The 15,858-nt window shown below is 40.7% G+C and overlaps 1 protein-coding gene across 2 annotated transcripts in view; it reads right to left on the reverse strand.

Moving 5' to 3' along the window:
• Positions 1 to 3,479: 3,479 nt before the first annotated feature.
• TAPT1 (transmembrane anterior posterior transformation 1) overlaps positions 3,480 to 15,858 on the reverse strand; it is a 65,700-nt gene continuing 53,321 nt past the window's right edge. For both annotated transcript variants that reach the window (XM_057302039.2, XM_034958339.4), the window contains exons 12-14: positions 12,517 to 12,593; positions 8,494 to 8,654; positions 3,480 to 5,391 (exon numbers count right to left, since the gene is read on the reverse strand). In XM_057302039.2, the coding sequence (XP_057158022.1) occupies positions 5,162 to 5,391; positions 8,494 to 8,654; positions 12,517 to 12,593 (468 nt within the window). In that variant the 3' untranslated portion in view covers positions 3,480 to 5,161. The remainder of the gene's footprint in view (positions 5,392 to 8,493; positions 8,655 to 12,516; positions 12,594 to 15,858) is intronic.

Raw genomic sequence — 15,858 nt, forward strand, 5'->3', positions numbered from 1 at the left:
GGATTAACAGTCTAAGATTCTTAGCAAGGCATTAAGAGCGCTCTTGAGATCTAGCCCCTGCCTCCATCCTCCACCTCGTTTCCCCAGGGATGGGACGGAAGCTTCCCTCCTCATCTTCTCAGCAAGACAGCTGGCACTTAATGGGGAGTGAAGGAAACCTGCGCTGCAGCTTCCGCTGTACTCTTTTCCTCTTTTGTTCATTTGTGCCTTGCCCTTCCTCTCCCTTCTTATCCATCTAATTCCTACTTCTTTCAAGGCGGCCCAAGTGCACACCTTCTGCAATGGCCCCTGTTTTCTTCATCCAATAAATGTTTATTGCCCGCCTGTGTGTGCCAGGAACGAGGTGCAAGGGCTACAGCAGTGAATGTGGTTGAATGTTCTGCTGCAGCCAGAGGCGTGGTTTATGGTGGTACTTATCACACAGGGCTGTAATTGCCGGGTCAGCCCCCCAGTTTTTAGTGCCTTGCTAAGAATCTTGGACTTTTCACTGTCAGACTACAGTTAAGCCCCATGGGCAGAAAGCACAGCTCCTTCATTTCTGTGCTCTGCTCAGTGAGTGCAATTAATATCTGTGAAAGTAAGTCTAACAAGCTTTTTATGCCTTTTCCTTGTTATACATTTCACTTATCTGGTTAAACCTGACATTATGGCGATTTCTAATCTTCCCAGTATTTACATTCTTATGTTGACATATTAAAAATGGAATGAGAATGTGCTTATTGAAAATAATTGCAGTTTCAAAATTAACCATCCACTTCGAAGATTATTCACGCTGCAAGAGCTCATTCATTCTGTAGTCCCTGAGCTAATACCTCTAATAGGAGGCCAAATGGGCCTTCAAGACCTCCCTTGGTTTCCTTATAAGCCAAAAACAAAAAACAAACAAGAAAACCCAAAAAACAAAACATATAAATAAGCAAAACATATTGTATTGATACCTACCTTGTCATTAAATATCAAAAACCTCAAATACAACTTTACCACACTATGCATAACTGTGCCTTTTGCCAACTTGCTGATACATTTACTCTCTTAATAAAATTTAGAACAGCAATGCCTTGTTTGCTCAGCACTGCTAAGCAATAGTTCCTCCCTATAAGCAAACTTTTCACATAACTCAAGGTCCCTGAGAACGCCATTTTCTTCTGAACAACTTCCCCTCAATTGTACGAACCTTAATTTGTATCAAACACAATCCTTAATTGTATGTAATGAACACAATCTAAATCATCCTAGATCTCAGACACTTACTGCATACCACACATCACACTGACCTGTAACACAGTTTATCACTGCATACCACACATCACACTGACCTGTAACACAGTTTATCACTGCATACCACACATCACACTGACCTGTAACACAGTTTATTGGCAATCACAGGCATGGCATCACTGACGTCAGGTATATTTTTACTGCTCTCTTGATTAACTCCTCTTGCTTCTACTTCTCCTTGCTGTTAAGCTCTACTTACACTTTACTCTTTTACTATACACACTTTTCTGAGATAAAGGGCAAGAAACGTCTATTTGATAGAGTATACGGACAAATAGAACTTTGCCACTTATGGGCAAGTTTAATGTTCAGTTCAAGACAGCCAAGGGTGCTGAGAGTCTGACCTCTGAAAAAGTGGGGTGGAGTAATCTTTATCTTTTTCCATATAAATAATAAATAATGAGTATCCAGAGAGAATTTTCAGAAGAATGTGTTTTAGCAAGATAGGTCTAACTCCTTGCTCCTTTTATGTAAAGATCTCTAAATAGTCCCTCTCAGATTTCCTAATGTACTAACGTGGGCTAAACTTCATGAACAGAACCTCCAGGTTCAGTGGCTTAGAAACAATGGCATTTCACAAGTTTCTCTCTTATGTATAGTCAAGAGGAATTTTCCAAGCTGACCAGCAACTCTGCTCCACAGCGGCATTCAGGGACCCAGGTTCCTTCTCTCTCATGGCTCTGCCATGATGGGCACCTACTGGGACAAGGTCACTACCTTCTCTGGGTTCCACCTGTGGGAAGGGGACAGAGGAGGTGAGGGGGACTCACCCATGGTCTTAAGGGTCCTGGCCCAATAGCAGAATACACCCTTCAACTTACATCCCCTGGGAGAATGAGTCAGCTGGCCACAGGTAACAGCAAGAGGGGCTGAGAAATGCAGTCCCCAGCAAGCAGCACATGCCCAGCTACAACTCTACACGATGGAACAGGAGAATGGATTCTGCTGGACAACTAGCAGTTTTCAGGGAGAAAGTCTTTTCTTATTTCTATTTTATAGAAGCACTGTAAAATTGCTATACAATTATCTTATTTCAAGCTAATCCAATAGGAAAAAAATCAGACTTACATAAATGTTTTAAAGAACTATATTTTAGAGCCAAAATAAGCCTGAGAGATCATTTGGCCAGTGGACACTCTGTGACCAGCAGACATTATTTCATCGACTTGTTCCTATCAGTCTTCCACAGACGAACAGGGACTTATCTTGCTCATTGCTGATCCCACCACTTAGAACAGTTTCTGACACATAGGAAGTGATTAACAAATCTTTGTTGATAAAAAATAGTTGAAAACATGTAACAATGTAGAGATATTACCTTATTTTGTAAATTTATCTCCTCCTCTGCTGAGTTACCAGGAGTGGCAGGATATATTTTGATGGCCTAATTATAGCAAGTTTCTTTCACTTTATGTAAAATGAATATAAACTCTAAATACTGGCCAAAGTCCACAAGAAAATCTGGACAAGCGTATCAGTGACACTTGGTCTTTACACTTATTCTAAAGGAAAACCTAATAAGGGTCTGGCCTATGCTGTGCCTTCATTAGATTTTTTTAAAACCAAAGCACTGTCTTGAACTTGACTCCCAGATGTGAAAAATATTTTGTGTGACATTCAAAACACTTGTAAAATGCAAATACCTTCATTTGCTGAGAAATATTAAATGGTCTATAATCAAGGCCCAGCCTATTTTTTCCAAAGACAAAATTAAACATTTTGCCACCATTAAGACCAAAGCAATAATTCAAATTAAGATAGCTCTATCACTTGTGAATTACAAATAAATTCTTATTATACAGTGGGAAATTCACTCTACCAAATACAATAGTAAATATTAAAATAAATTCAGTGACCTTTTTAAAAAAGATTACAAAACTGAATTTATCGAGATTCACACAAGATGCACTTATAAAATTAGTACTGAATGCCATTATAACAGAAGAAATGAACATAATCCCGAACTCCCAACAGCATCTGCAAAGGAATGGAAATCTTCTGAAAATGACAGCGCAGTAACAGAATAATTCAAGCGGAACTGAAGATCTATGCAAACCATGTTCCTGCTCTGAAATCAGGGTTGTGTTTGGCAAAGCTTTCCCCAAACTATTCCATTCACCGTGGCATTGTTCCTTTTGTTGGTAAAGGGAGACGGAAAAAATAATAATTCTAAAATGGGGCTCCATTAAAACACACATTAAGCAATTAAAAGCTTTTTCATTTTTAACTTAAAATACTTCCTGGTTTCACAAAGGCATGTGCATACAATTTCCTCAACATTAATCTTCAGATTTCTTTAGTTAATGCAAAACATTAAAATTCACTTACTTTTTTGTATTTCAAATGAACAAGTCAGAACATTAAAGCTTGCTTTATATTTCATCCAAGAAACAGACAAATCACCTAAAAATTGCTTTCTGCCTATGTATGTATGCCTGAAACATTTGCATGGGAGCTAAACTTCAAAATCAAAACATCAAAGGAAATAACAGTTAACAGTACCATCTTCTGGACAGTTCTGAAACCAGAAGTTGTAGAAGTTTTACAGAAATGCAAACACGGTTGTCAAGATAAAATGGGGTGGGAAATAACTTCTATGATATAGACCACAAACTAGTAATTAAGCGGAAACAGAATCTTGATCTCAAATAAAACCAAAAAGCACCTTTTGGTTGCTGTTCCCAACAGCCATACACAGATGCCTCCCCACACCAACAGCCACCCATACGCCTCAAACACCCCATTTACTTTCACACAAAATCCTCTCCAGATCCAGGCCTGCCCCATCCCCAGCACAGGCCCACCCTGATAGTCACATCCCCACAGACACCCTCCCACAGAACACACACCCTGCCCCAGCACAGGCACACTCGCTGTCGACCCAAACAGAAAGACTAATGCATTTGGTAAGCCCAAGCAAGATGATGCTGCCTAACACACTTGGAGCATTTACTTTACAGTTAAAGTTGACAGTTTTGAATTTTGTACATTGACAATTTTTCAGCCTGTTCAACATCAAATCCTTTTAGCTGTAATAATTTATGAAGTAATTAGTTTTAAAGCAAAATCAGTTAAGTATACCTTAAAGTTAACACTGCTCTGCTTCCTTGGTGTAAAAAGTGCCCTTTTGTAAGGAAATTTATGTTTTATCCACCAATTAAATGACATACAGCTCACATTTTGCTTTAAAGAGTAAACTGAAAAATTATGAAGGATTTTTCCCAGTAATGCATAGCCTTCATTAATTATTTTTTTAATAAATAAACTAGTTTAGCGTTTTTTTTTTTTTAACCCTACAAAATGCTACTATTCATCATGTCTTATTTAAGGTAGCCTTTTATTCTGATTAATTAAGATACATCTTTAAGGGTTATTCTGGTGGTAAGAACATTTATCTTGACTTATGTTTAATTTTTTTAATGCTTTGGCAGATGAAGTAACGTTTGAAAACTGTTTGTGAAAATAGTATGAGACTGGAAAGATTACGTCGTGGTAAAAGTTTCACAGTTTTCCAGGTATTTCCTTATACTGAAGAGGCCTTGAGGCAAATTCAACATTCTGGAAGCCCAGATTGACAAAGCAAAACAGATTTTGATGTTGCCTTCGTTGGGTCCTGGAAGTGATGCTGCTGCTTGGCCAGGCAGGAGGAAGTTTTATAATCCATCAAGCTTCCCAGACAGTCAAGGCCGGAGGTCGCTCCTGTCCTGTGGTCTGACCCTCAGCCAGGCCATATTACTGGAAGAAAGATACTAAGATTTGCTTGCCAATAATAATTTAAGTTTTTAAATAAATATTTAAGTGCCATGTTTAGCATCTATCTGTTCTGGCAACACAGCACTTGTTGCCCCAGGACCCAGCTTCTTCAGCGCATGAAGCCACAGATTCAGTCGATTCGGTTTCCACAAATTGTGAACCTGTCTATCTCTAACAAATCTTTCTTTGAGGATCTGTGTTTTAATTCAGAATTGTCCTGCGTTATGTCCTTCTCGTCACCATCTGGAGTTGTCAAAAACTGATCAGAATTGCTTGTCACAAGTAATGGTATGATATTTTCCTTTTGATGAATAGGCTGTTTGGTGATGGAGGCAGACAGGTTTTCTTCTGTGGAAAGGCCTGTGATAAAATAGATCCATTAAATTAGAGAAAGACTTTTCTCCAATTATTAATAAATACAAACTTACCAATACAGTGGTGCTGAAAAAAGTGCCCATTATCCATGCTTTCCGATAAAGCAAATGATAACCAAATAGCATGTTGTATAAGCAGCCATCATTTATAATAAAACTTAGAGGCTAATCATCTGTTTGTTCAACTTTATGGAAGGGTACATTACATTGCTCGTATCACACAAACAATGCCATCACCCAACTGCAGAAAGATCACAACTCCTACATTACGGCTCCTCTCTATATAATCAAGACCTAACATGACTGTTGGCAGTCCTGAAACATTAACACTTGCTCCAATACAGAACATCAGGGAGTGGGCCAAGAAGACTTTACTACATTCCACCTGTCATCTGTAATCACTTCAGCTACAGATGGTTTAGCATCATCATCTCTGGGAAGTCCAAATCAGAGGTTAAAAACAAACAAACAAATAAACAAAACCCCCAATGTTTATTTTAGGCCACAGAGATCCTGGAGCCTGGCTTTGGGGACAGCTGGGCTGGGGCCTGGAGAGACTCATCTGAATCATACATTCAATCCATGTAAGAACAGCTTCTTTGAGGCAAAAAAGACACACCATCAGCTGTACACATTTAAAATGTATAATCTGATGAGTTCTGACATGTGCATACACCTGGTCACACTACTGCCATGATGGAGGTAATGACACATCCAGCTCTCTTGTAGTAATCCCTCTCTCCTGCCCTCACCCCCAGAACCGCTGTCTTTTGTCTCTTTTACAACGTGATGAATCTGATGCAGCTTTGAGAGACAGCCCCCTCCCTCTCTTTAGCTTGACTTCAACACCCTCCTGCATGTTCTCCAGTCTGTGTTCTCCTGACCTCCAAGACATTCTGAGCAAACACTCAGGTCATCGTCCTGAATGTACTTCTCATAACATGACCCCTGAGTCAATGGCCCTGCCCTGCAGTACGTGCTTAAAGCTTTTATCCCCATTAGACTGGATCCTCCTTGAAAGCAAGAGTGACGCTTACTAACTTTTTGTTTTTATATTTTTTGTAGAGATGGGACTCACTAGGTTGCCCAGGCTGGTCTCGAACTCCTGGGCTCAAGCGCTGCTTCTGCCTTAGCCTCCCAAAGTGCTGGGATTATTAAAGGCATGTGCCACCATGCCTAGCCTAACTTCTTAACTAATATGCATAACAAGAGAACACGTACAGGCCCCACTATGAATTACCTAGTTGGTTGAAAAAAATGCAATCCTTATTACTAACAGTGTTCTTATAATGAAAAAAATAATTTCCCAGTGATTATACACATTGTTATTTTACTTTATTTTCGCTTCCGGTTAAGTACAGATGATGAGCACAGACCCACTTTCAGGTAGGACTCCAGTCCAGCCCAACTCTCCTCTCCTGCCTCTTTCTGAAGCACACTCCACACTTGCCATATTGAGCTGCTAGTTCTCCAGACGCTTTTCCAGGTCTCCATGATCTAACTCATGCTGGCCCTTCGGGAGTGCCCATTCCACCAGTCTGCCCTGGGCCAGTTTCATCCTTCAAGCTTTTAGTTTAGAAGAACCACCCTCTCCTGTCCCTCCAAACCCTCTGCTCACCTATTTGGACCCCTGTAGTTACATGAGGCCTTGAAGGACATCCTTTATTTTTCTCTCTTCAGCATCTCCTCTATGACCTTGCACACAGTTATTCCACACATTTAAAAACACATCATTTAGGCCGGGCATGGTGGCTCACGCCTGTAATCCCAGCACTTTGGGAGGCCGAGGCAGGCGGATCACAAGGTCAGGAGATCGAGACCATCCTGGCTAACATGGTGAAACCCCGTCTCTACTAAAAATACAAAAAATTAGCTGGGCGTGGTGGTGGGCACCTGTAGTCCCAGCTACTCGAGAGGCTGAGGCAGGAGAATGCCGTGAACCTGGGAGGTGAAGCTTGCAGTGAGCCGAGATCACGCCACTGCACTCCAGCCTGGGCGACGGAGCAAAACTCCGTCCCAAAAAAAAAAAAAAAAAATACATCATTTAAACTAAAAGTTATATGAACAAATACCTCTGTGAACAGGGAACTGCCACCTAACAACAAAAATTAAGTCAACGTCCCAGTTCTTCCTCCAAATCTTCCAACCCAGAAACCTTGGAATCATCCTGAACTCACCTATTCTTCTCACACTGCATAACTTCCTCACCAGCAAATACTTCACGCAAACCTCCCAGGTCTATCCAGAACCTGGCCAGGTCTCCCTGCTCACACCACCTACCCTGCTCCTGGCCAGATAGCTGCCTCTCTGGTCCCTACCTCTGGGCCCACCCCTCTGGAGTTTATTTTCCACAAAGCTTGAGAATGATCCTTTTAAAATGTCAGCTGCACCATGCCACTGCTCCGCTCAAAGCCCTGCAACAGCCCCCTTCCACCTGGAAGGTTCTCATAACAGCCTGTAGCCCTCCATGGCCCCGGCCCCCAAGACCCCCTCTCCAGTCCTTTTCCCTGGGATGGGCCACTGCAGCCACCTTGCTTTTAATGTCCTTTTATGCGCCAAGCATCTTCCTGCCTTGGTGCCTTTGCTGGGCCTGCCGGGCCTCTGCCTGGGAGCTGCTCCTGGAAGGCTGGATGCGCTGTCTCGGGCTCCAGGACTCTGTGCAGTGCCATCTTCTCACACTTGGGGGAGGGCCCAACTCCCTGTTGTACTTCCCTTTCCCCGTCCTGCTTTTGTTTTCTCTGCAGTTCCCCGTCACTTGACATAGTGCATATTTACTTCTCTCTACCCCTCTTCCCGACAATCTAGAACAAGCTCCATGGGAGCAGAGAATTGCCTTTCCACCCCACTGCTGTATCCACTGGAGCTGATGTGTCGCAGGTGCTCAATGTTGAACAGCGAATGAGTAAATGGAAAAACTCAGAACATTGGGCCAGGTATATATGGGATGAAATCTAAAACACAACCATTAAAAGACCCAAAAATCTATGCAAAGGGAAACCAATCTTTAAAGCGTTGCTTAACATTGATCAAACTGTGATTTAATTTTTTGAAAATGATCCAGGGAAGTGAAGAAAGGGACCAAACCTACCTTGAGAGGGTTTACATTTGTTCTGTGATTTACTGGACGGCTTGCCTGGAGTGCAGGTTGGGGGAGGATTCGACAGCTTCTCTTCCATTTTGGCTTCCTTCACATACTGGCACGATTTCCCCAACAGCACGATGCTATTAAGTACTTTCAGGGATATCAATCTAAAAACAGAAACAAAACAAACCACATCCGTTGGAATTCATCTAAATCCCTGTGAATGCCATCTACTACCATGGCTAAGGAGAAGGTGGGGCAGCATGGGACGGGGACAGATTAGGGATTTAGAGGAACTTACACAAATCTTGAGTTTTCTGAGGCCTCCTTGCCACAAAGTAAAACTTCGGAATTCCTTAGTTCTCTCTTTTTTTTTTTTTTGAGACAGAGTCTCACTCTGTCACCCAGGTTGGAGTGCAGTGGCACAATCTTGGCTCACTGCAACCTCCGCCTCCTGGGTTCATGCAATTCTTGGCCTCAGCCTCCCAAGTAGCTGGGATTACAGGCATCCGCCACCACGCCCAGCTATTTTTGTATTTTTAGTAGAGACAGGGTTTCACCATGTTGGCCAGGATGGTCTCAAACTCCTGACCTTGTGATCCACCTGCCTCGGCCTCCCAAAGTGCTGGGATTACAGGTGTGAGCCACCATGCCTGGCCTCCTTAGTTCTCTTATAAGAAATTATACCATTTAGAAATTTTTCCTGGTATTAAATATTATAACATTTATTCTTTTATTACACAACAAATACATTTAGCACATGCAGATGAACAAAAAAGAACATAATAAAATTACATGATTCCACACCCTTATGATAATCACTGTGACATTTAGTATGTTATCTTTCAGTCGCTTTCTCTGAGTACGCCTCTATTTGTACTTTCTTGCTGTATAGAAATGGTCTATTTTACAAGGCAGTAGGCGAGTGGAGTCAGGAGGCAGAGCATGGACTCTGGGGTGAAGTGTGTCTGTGTGGAGTCCTGAGTCCACTGCTTAGAACCTGTGTGCACCTGGGCAAGCTACTTAACCAGCTAATCTGGAAAGGAGAGCAGTCAGGTAAGGTGCTTAGAGCAGTGCTTGGCACACAGAAATGGCAAGCAATTTTGTTATTATTGTTGTTATTTATATAACAATGTATCATGAATTTGTTCCATATCAGTTAATGTTCCTCAGTGACATTATTTTAAATGGCCTTATAACATCACTATATGGGTTATCAAATAACAAAGCTCCAAACAACTCCTATTTCTGGATATTTAGATTATTTTCAATATTTTGCTTCTACTAAAAAGTTTCTGATTAAGAAAACACGTTAAATCTGTATTTCCTTAGGATACCTAGATACCTATGACTACAGAAATAAAATTTCTGGGTCAAAGAATATGAATATTTTAAGGCATTCAATACAAATCTGGAAAAAAGTATGGGAAGAAAAAAGTCTCACATTAACCTCAATGCCAGTTTTATAACCAGTGAAGAAGTTGGTTTTCTTTTTTTTTTTAAGAGGCAGTCTTGCATTGTCGCCCAGGCTGTGGTGCAGTGGCATGATCATCGCTCACTGCAGCCTTGAACTCCTGGGCTTAAGCAATCTCCCACCTCAGCCTCCTGCACAGCTGGGACCACAGGTGTATGCCACCACGCCCAGCTAATTTTCTTTTTTGTAGAGATGGGGTCTTGCTATGTTGCCCAGGCTGGTCTCAAACTCTTGGGCTCAAGCAATCCTCCCACCCAGCCTGCCAAAGTCCTGGGGCTACAGGCATGAGCCACCATGCCATCTTCTGCTCAGCTCCTTTTATAGTCTCCCGTCCCCGGGCCCTCCTCCCCCATGGCTGCTCATGGACTACTGCAGCTGCCTGGCGCCTGCTGTTCCTCCATCAGGCCTGTGTCCCCGTGCCCTTCTGCTGAGCCTACGCTCTTCCCAGGTGGCTGCACAGCTCCCTTCCTTACTGAAACACCAGCTCACCAGAGAGGCCTGCCCTGGCCACCCTCTAAGGCAGCTGCATCTGCCTCTCCCATTCATCTCCTCATACTACTGTGCTTTTCTTCCTAATGATTCCTACCAACTGTCAATAGAGTGACTTGTTTTTCTAGTTGTTGTCTATTTGTTGTTGGGAATTTCTGTGACATCAAGGCAGGGCACTTGTCTGGCTTCTTTTTGGCCAAGCCCTAGACCAGCCCAGGCCCAGGCCCAGGCCCTGCTGCTAAGCAGCTATTCCCTGAGGGGCACTGGGCAGAGAGCAGTAACGGCAGAGGCTGGCAAGTCCTCCCACCTTAGCTGGCAAGAGTGAGTCTGGAGGGAAAGAGGAGAAACCGGGTGTGGTGGGAGAAAGTTCGGCATTGTATGTCAAAAAGCCCAAATGAATTCTGATTTTATTTTTTTAACTGAAGACACATTCCTGGGTTTGGTGTAATTAATTGATAAAGAAGGCATGGACAAGGTAGTTTTGAGAAAGCTTCTGAAGGAGAAGAGGATAATTTAGGAATCACCCTGAGATGAGGATTAGAGTAGGTGAATAAAGTAGAAAGGTGAGTAAGCAGATCTGTCTGGCTGCACTATCCAGGTGGAGAAGTGAGGCGACACGGGAGGCTGGGGGCACAGGTGCCCTGAATTCTAAGTAACTCAAGATTAAAGCACATACCCCTGGGTGAACTATGCACAGGCAAGTGTAACTAAACAAAGGTTTTCAGATGTAGCATATACATGCTTCATTTCCTGATTATTATGTAAAAAACACTAGAATAATTAGATTGTCTAACAATTATTCCCATTGAGATTACAGCAACACCACTTCGTAAACACAGCACAATGTTAAAAACATTGAGGGGCGGTGTGAGAATCTACATTAGAAAAGGAAGGTCTTAATGTTTTTTAATGTCAAAAAATGAAAAGAGTTACATTAATATAGTAAACCATTTACATACTCATTCAAACAAACAACAGGCAATGCTGTACAGTGTGATCAGAACCTCATCCTCCTCTGTGAAACACTGAAATTAGCCACATGACCTACACACAGCTCTGCAGGACAAGGGCCTGAGCCCACTACTGCAGGAGCTGGGAAGCAGGCTCACGACTCAGGATACTTGGTGGAGAGGTGGAAAGTGCAGACAGTAAGTGACTATTCTCATGCTACTTCAACAGAAGCTTCCTGAGCACATGCTAGGTAGTGTGCTAAGCCCTGGGCAGGAAACAATGTGAAAAACACACTAAAAATACCATGAAACTGGAACTCTAAGCAAATGCACCGCTCAAGTTGTGACTGCTCTGCTTACCCTCCAACCTTTTTCCTCTGGAGGGATTCAAGTTCGAACCCTCTCAGACCACCCCTCCCTGAGTGAAGCTCCTGATGCACACCACCTAGGCGAGGGTGGAACAGGTTTCCCGTTTCATTTTTCAGTAAGTTAATTGACTGCCAGGTCTGGGTACTTTATCATCGTTCACTTCTTGAGAAAAGTAACAATGGCAAAATCATCATTTTACATTGTTATTTTCTTCATACCATTTATTTCTATCTTAATTAGTTGTTAATTTACTGTATGTCTCCCCCAACCAAAATGTAAGATCATGAGACCAACAAACCTGCAGATGGATTCCACTGGTCACAGACAGAAAACCTAAGCTTGTGCATTACATTTGGGTTTACGTGATGCCTGCCTACAGTGTGCTGAACAACTCAATGTGGCAAACATATTGGAGGGTCAAAGATGTTTTTAAATATGAAAACATGTCTGCAATGGCAGGCTTTTATTCATCAAAAAAATGTGAGTGAAACCTAAATCTTAAGCAAAAAGGGCTTTAAGATTTTGCTAAAAACTAAAATAAAATCTAAAGTACTATTAATACTACTACCAAATAGCAGTGTAGTTAATCTAACTGAGTCACAAATAAATACACTTGGAGGTATAGCTGTTGAATGGAAACCCCTGGCATAGATTGGGAGTAGTATGATTGGGATGCTATTAACTTCCATTACATCTTGCATTTATGCTTTACTGTATAGCCAAAAACATATTCAAGAATAATCTTACCCAAAATAGAAGAGTATGACACAGGCATAAGACAGGATTCCTTGCACTTTAATTGAGCTTGTTACAACTCTGATGAGCTAGCCAGAAACAAACCAAAACAACAAAAACACACAAACAGAACACACAACCACAGAGTTATTAGTTAATACTTAAAAAGATTTCTCCATGCTGACTTTAACATTTTAGGCATATATCTATGGCCTTTGTCTAAAAATCCAAGAAGGCAGATTTGTCAATTTGTATCAAAATCTGCCTGCTTGTGAAACCTTCTGTGGTACATTTGGATTGGTTCAAGCAAATCTGGGATGCCTGTGGCTAGTGCAACAGTTTGACTCCTGTGGACTCTCTAAGTTCGGCCCTATACCTAGGTCATGAATGTCACACTTACACCTCACAGGGATGCAAAGCAGCTGATTTTTATAAAATATTATTCTGCAAAGTACAAATGATTTCATCTTGCTACACGTGTCCACACCAAAGCTAGAATCATTTGGTGGGCGTTTCCTTATTCCTGCTTTTTTTGCCCTCCGTCCTTTCTTGACTCTTTTAAGAACTCCCAGTAACTCACAGGGAACACAGGAAAAATGGAACCTTAAAAGTTTTGTATTTAGAAAAACTAAACACTATTAAAAAATTAATTAAACATTGAAACAGTTCTCTCTTTTGGATACAGTTAAATATCCATTTTCTTACTTCTTTCACAGAAATAAAGGAATAAAAGCATTATCCTTGGAAGTCTGCTGAATAAATCTGGTGGAATCAGTTAAAGGAAAATGTCCACACGTTACAAGTGCTGCTATACCCATATGTTAAAAGAGAAATAGAGAATTAGGGAGAAGTCGTCTTATCTAGTAATGTCAAGTTATCCAAAGTCTATTAGGGTATCTTAAATAAACATCATAATGGTACACATTTAAAAAGACATTTAAAAATGCTTTTAATAAAAGAACAATTGGGAAGAGCTGGGGCAATGGCTTGTCATATGTTCAATAAACTCTCACTATGAGAAAAGTGACAATGGAAGCCCTCAACCGTGTCACAGTCTCTACAGGGTAATGTCTACTGTATAGGCAATTGTGACTGAAGTTAACATGACTCCAGGATTTTATTCATTAATATGAAAGGCAAACCAATGATCACATTTAAGGCTTAAATAACTATACTTTCATCTAGCATATTATCAGTTAACTTTTACTCAGTCTAATTTCCATGAGACTTTAATACACATTTTTTCTTCCTTTTTTCGGATATAAAATCATTTTACGACCCAATGTAACGCTTAGAAGAAAAAATTGCCATCCTTGTGCCTTAATTAAAGAATTAACTTGTCACAGAGGCCTCGGTGTATTTCTCAAGGCTCCTGGATGCCCGCCAAAACTGTGGCACACGACGAAGCTCTGTGAGCAAAGTGCTATGGAAGGAAGCCCACTAGATCTCTGCCTAACTATATAACCCCCTTTCAGCACACTGCAGGTGTTCCAAAAGTGTTTTGTCAATTATTAATTATTCATAAATATTTTGGTATAACAGCCATAAAAACTCATTTAAAGAATAAAACAAGGATTGAAGAAAAATTTTTAAATACTAAATCAAAAAAAGTTCATACTATGAATTTTCTGACAAGTTACTAGACAAATAAGTCAATTATTATTTGGCAAAACAGGATCATATTTAAATCCAACCATCTGACCAATCCTTACAAAAAAAAAAAAAAAAATTCAGGCCTTGTAGGTTTATCCTTATATTTGTATGTTTCATATTTCTAGTTGTAGTAAACAAATGCGGAAATATTTAATATTCTATTTTATCAATCTCTTAAGCCTTTAACAAACAATTTTATTATTTAGAAGCCTCCATTTTTCCGAAATTCTAGGAGTTCCTTTTCCGAAGCAAAAGAAAGCTATATTATGATGTAATAAGCAAGCTATTAATATAATTAAAAATGTTTAGGGATGTGGTTGTCTGTAAAGGCACACTGAAATTTAAATAGCATTAAGCCTATTAATCATCTGTCATCTAAAAAAAAGTCAAGGAAGCTGGTCTAAAACATAGCTGGTATGACCACTTTCTTTACATATTTCTTAGCTGATTTGCATGAGACTGCAGCTATAGAAGTCTAGATATCCTTTGGCAAAAAAGACAGTTGCATTTGTTTGTTTTGTTTTGTTTTTGTTGTTTTTTTTTGAGATGGAGTGTTGCTCTTGTTGCCTAGGCTGGAGGACAGTGACGCGATCTCGGCTTACTGCAACCTTCCCTCCCAGGTTCAAGTGATTCTCCTGCCTCAGCCTCCTAAGTAGCTGAAATTACAGGCGCCTGCCACCACGCCTGACTAATTTTTGTATTTTTAGTAGAGATGGGGTTTCACCAAGTTAGCCAGGCTGGTTTCAAACTCCTGACCTCAGGTGATCCACCTGCCTCAGCTTCCCAAAGTGCTGGGATTACAGGTGTGAGCCACTGTGCCCAGCTGGTTGCATCTGTTTTGATGTTAGAATCGGTAGCCAAGAAAGAACATAATCAAATACAAGTGCAGCCAGCAAATTTTTTTTTCTTGCCTCAGCCTCCTGAGTAGCTAGGACTACAGGTGCATGCCACTAAGCCAGGCTAAACAAATCGTCTTAATTAACATTATTACAGCCTAACCTGGCTAGAAACTATTTGCAAGCCTGTTGTGGGCAATTCATTAAAATATTCAAAGTTGATGACTTGTTGAGGGTTGATTTAGTAAGTTTCAGTAGTACTTTTGAAAAAAATACATATTTCTTTTTATTCTTTCTTTTTTGAGATGGAGTCTTGCTCTTTCGCCCAGGCTGGAGTGCAGTGGCACGATCTCGGCTCACTGCAAGCTCCACCTCCCAGGTTCACGCAATTCTCCTGCCTCAGCCTCCCGAGTTAAAAAAAAATACATACTTCTTGGGTATAAAAGCAGGAATTTTCATTGCAAAAAGTTTGGACAATTTTTAAAAAGTATTAATTACCACTGATAGAGAATATGTCTTCATTTGGGCATACCATAATTTTTTAACCTATTTCATTTGTTTCTAACTTTTTATTATTACAAATGTCACTGAAATGCAAAGCCATGCCCATAAATCATTGTGTGTCTTTTATAACTATTTCTTTAGGATAATTCCTAGAAATGAAATGACTGAATTAAAGCATGATACTGTCACATTGCCTTGTAGAAACACTGGATTAATTTATACGTCCACCAATATGTGTTGCAGTGGCCACGTTAATGCCCATGCTCAGATATTTCCATTAAAAAAATGTTTTTTTACTAAATGAATAAGCAAAAAAGAGTATTCTCCTTGTTAGGAAAGCCATTTACATAAAACAGCTAAG

This window comes from Pan paniscus, chromosome 3 (genome assembly GCF_029289425.2).
Source record: "Pan paniscus chromosome 3, NHGRI_mPanPan1-v2.0_pri, whole genome shotgun sequence".
Classification (NCBI taxonomy): domain Eukaryota; kingdom Metazoa; phylum Chordata; class Mammalia; order Primates; family Hominidae; genus Pan; species Pan paniscus.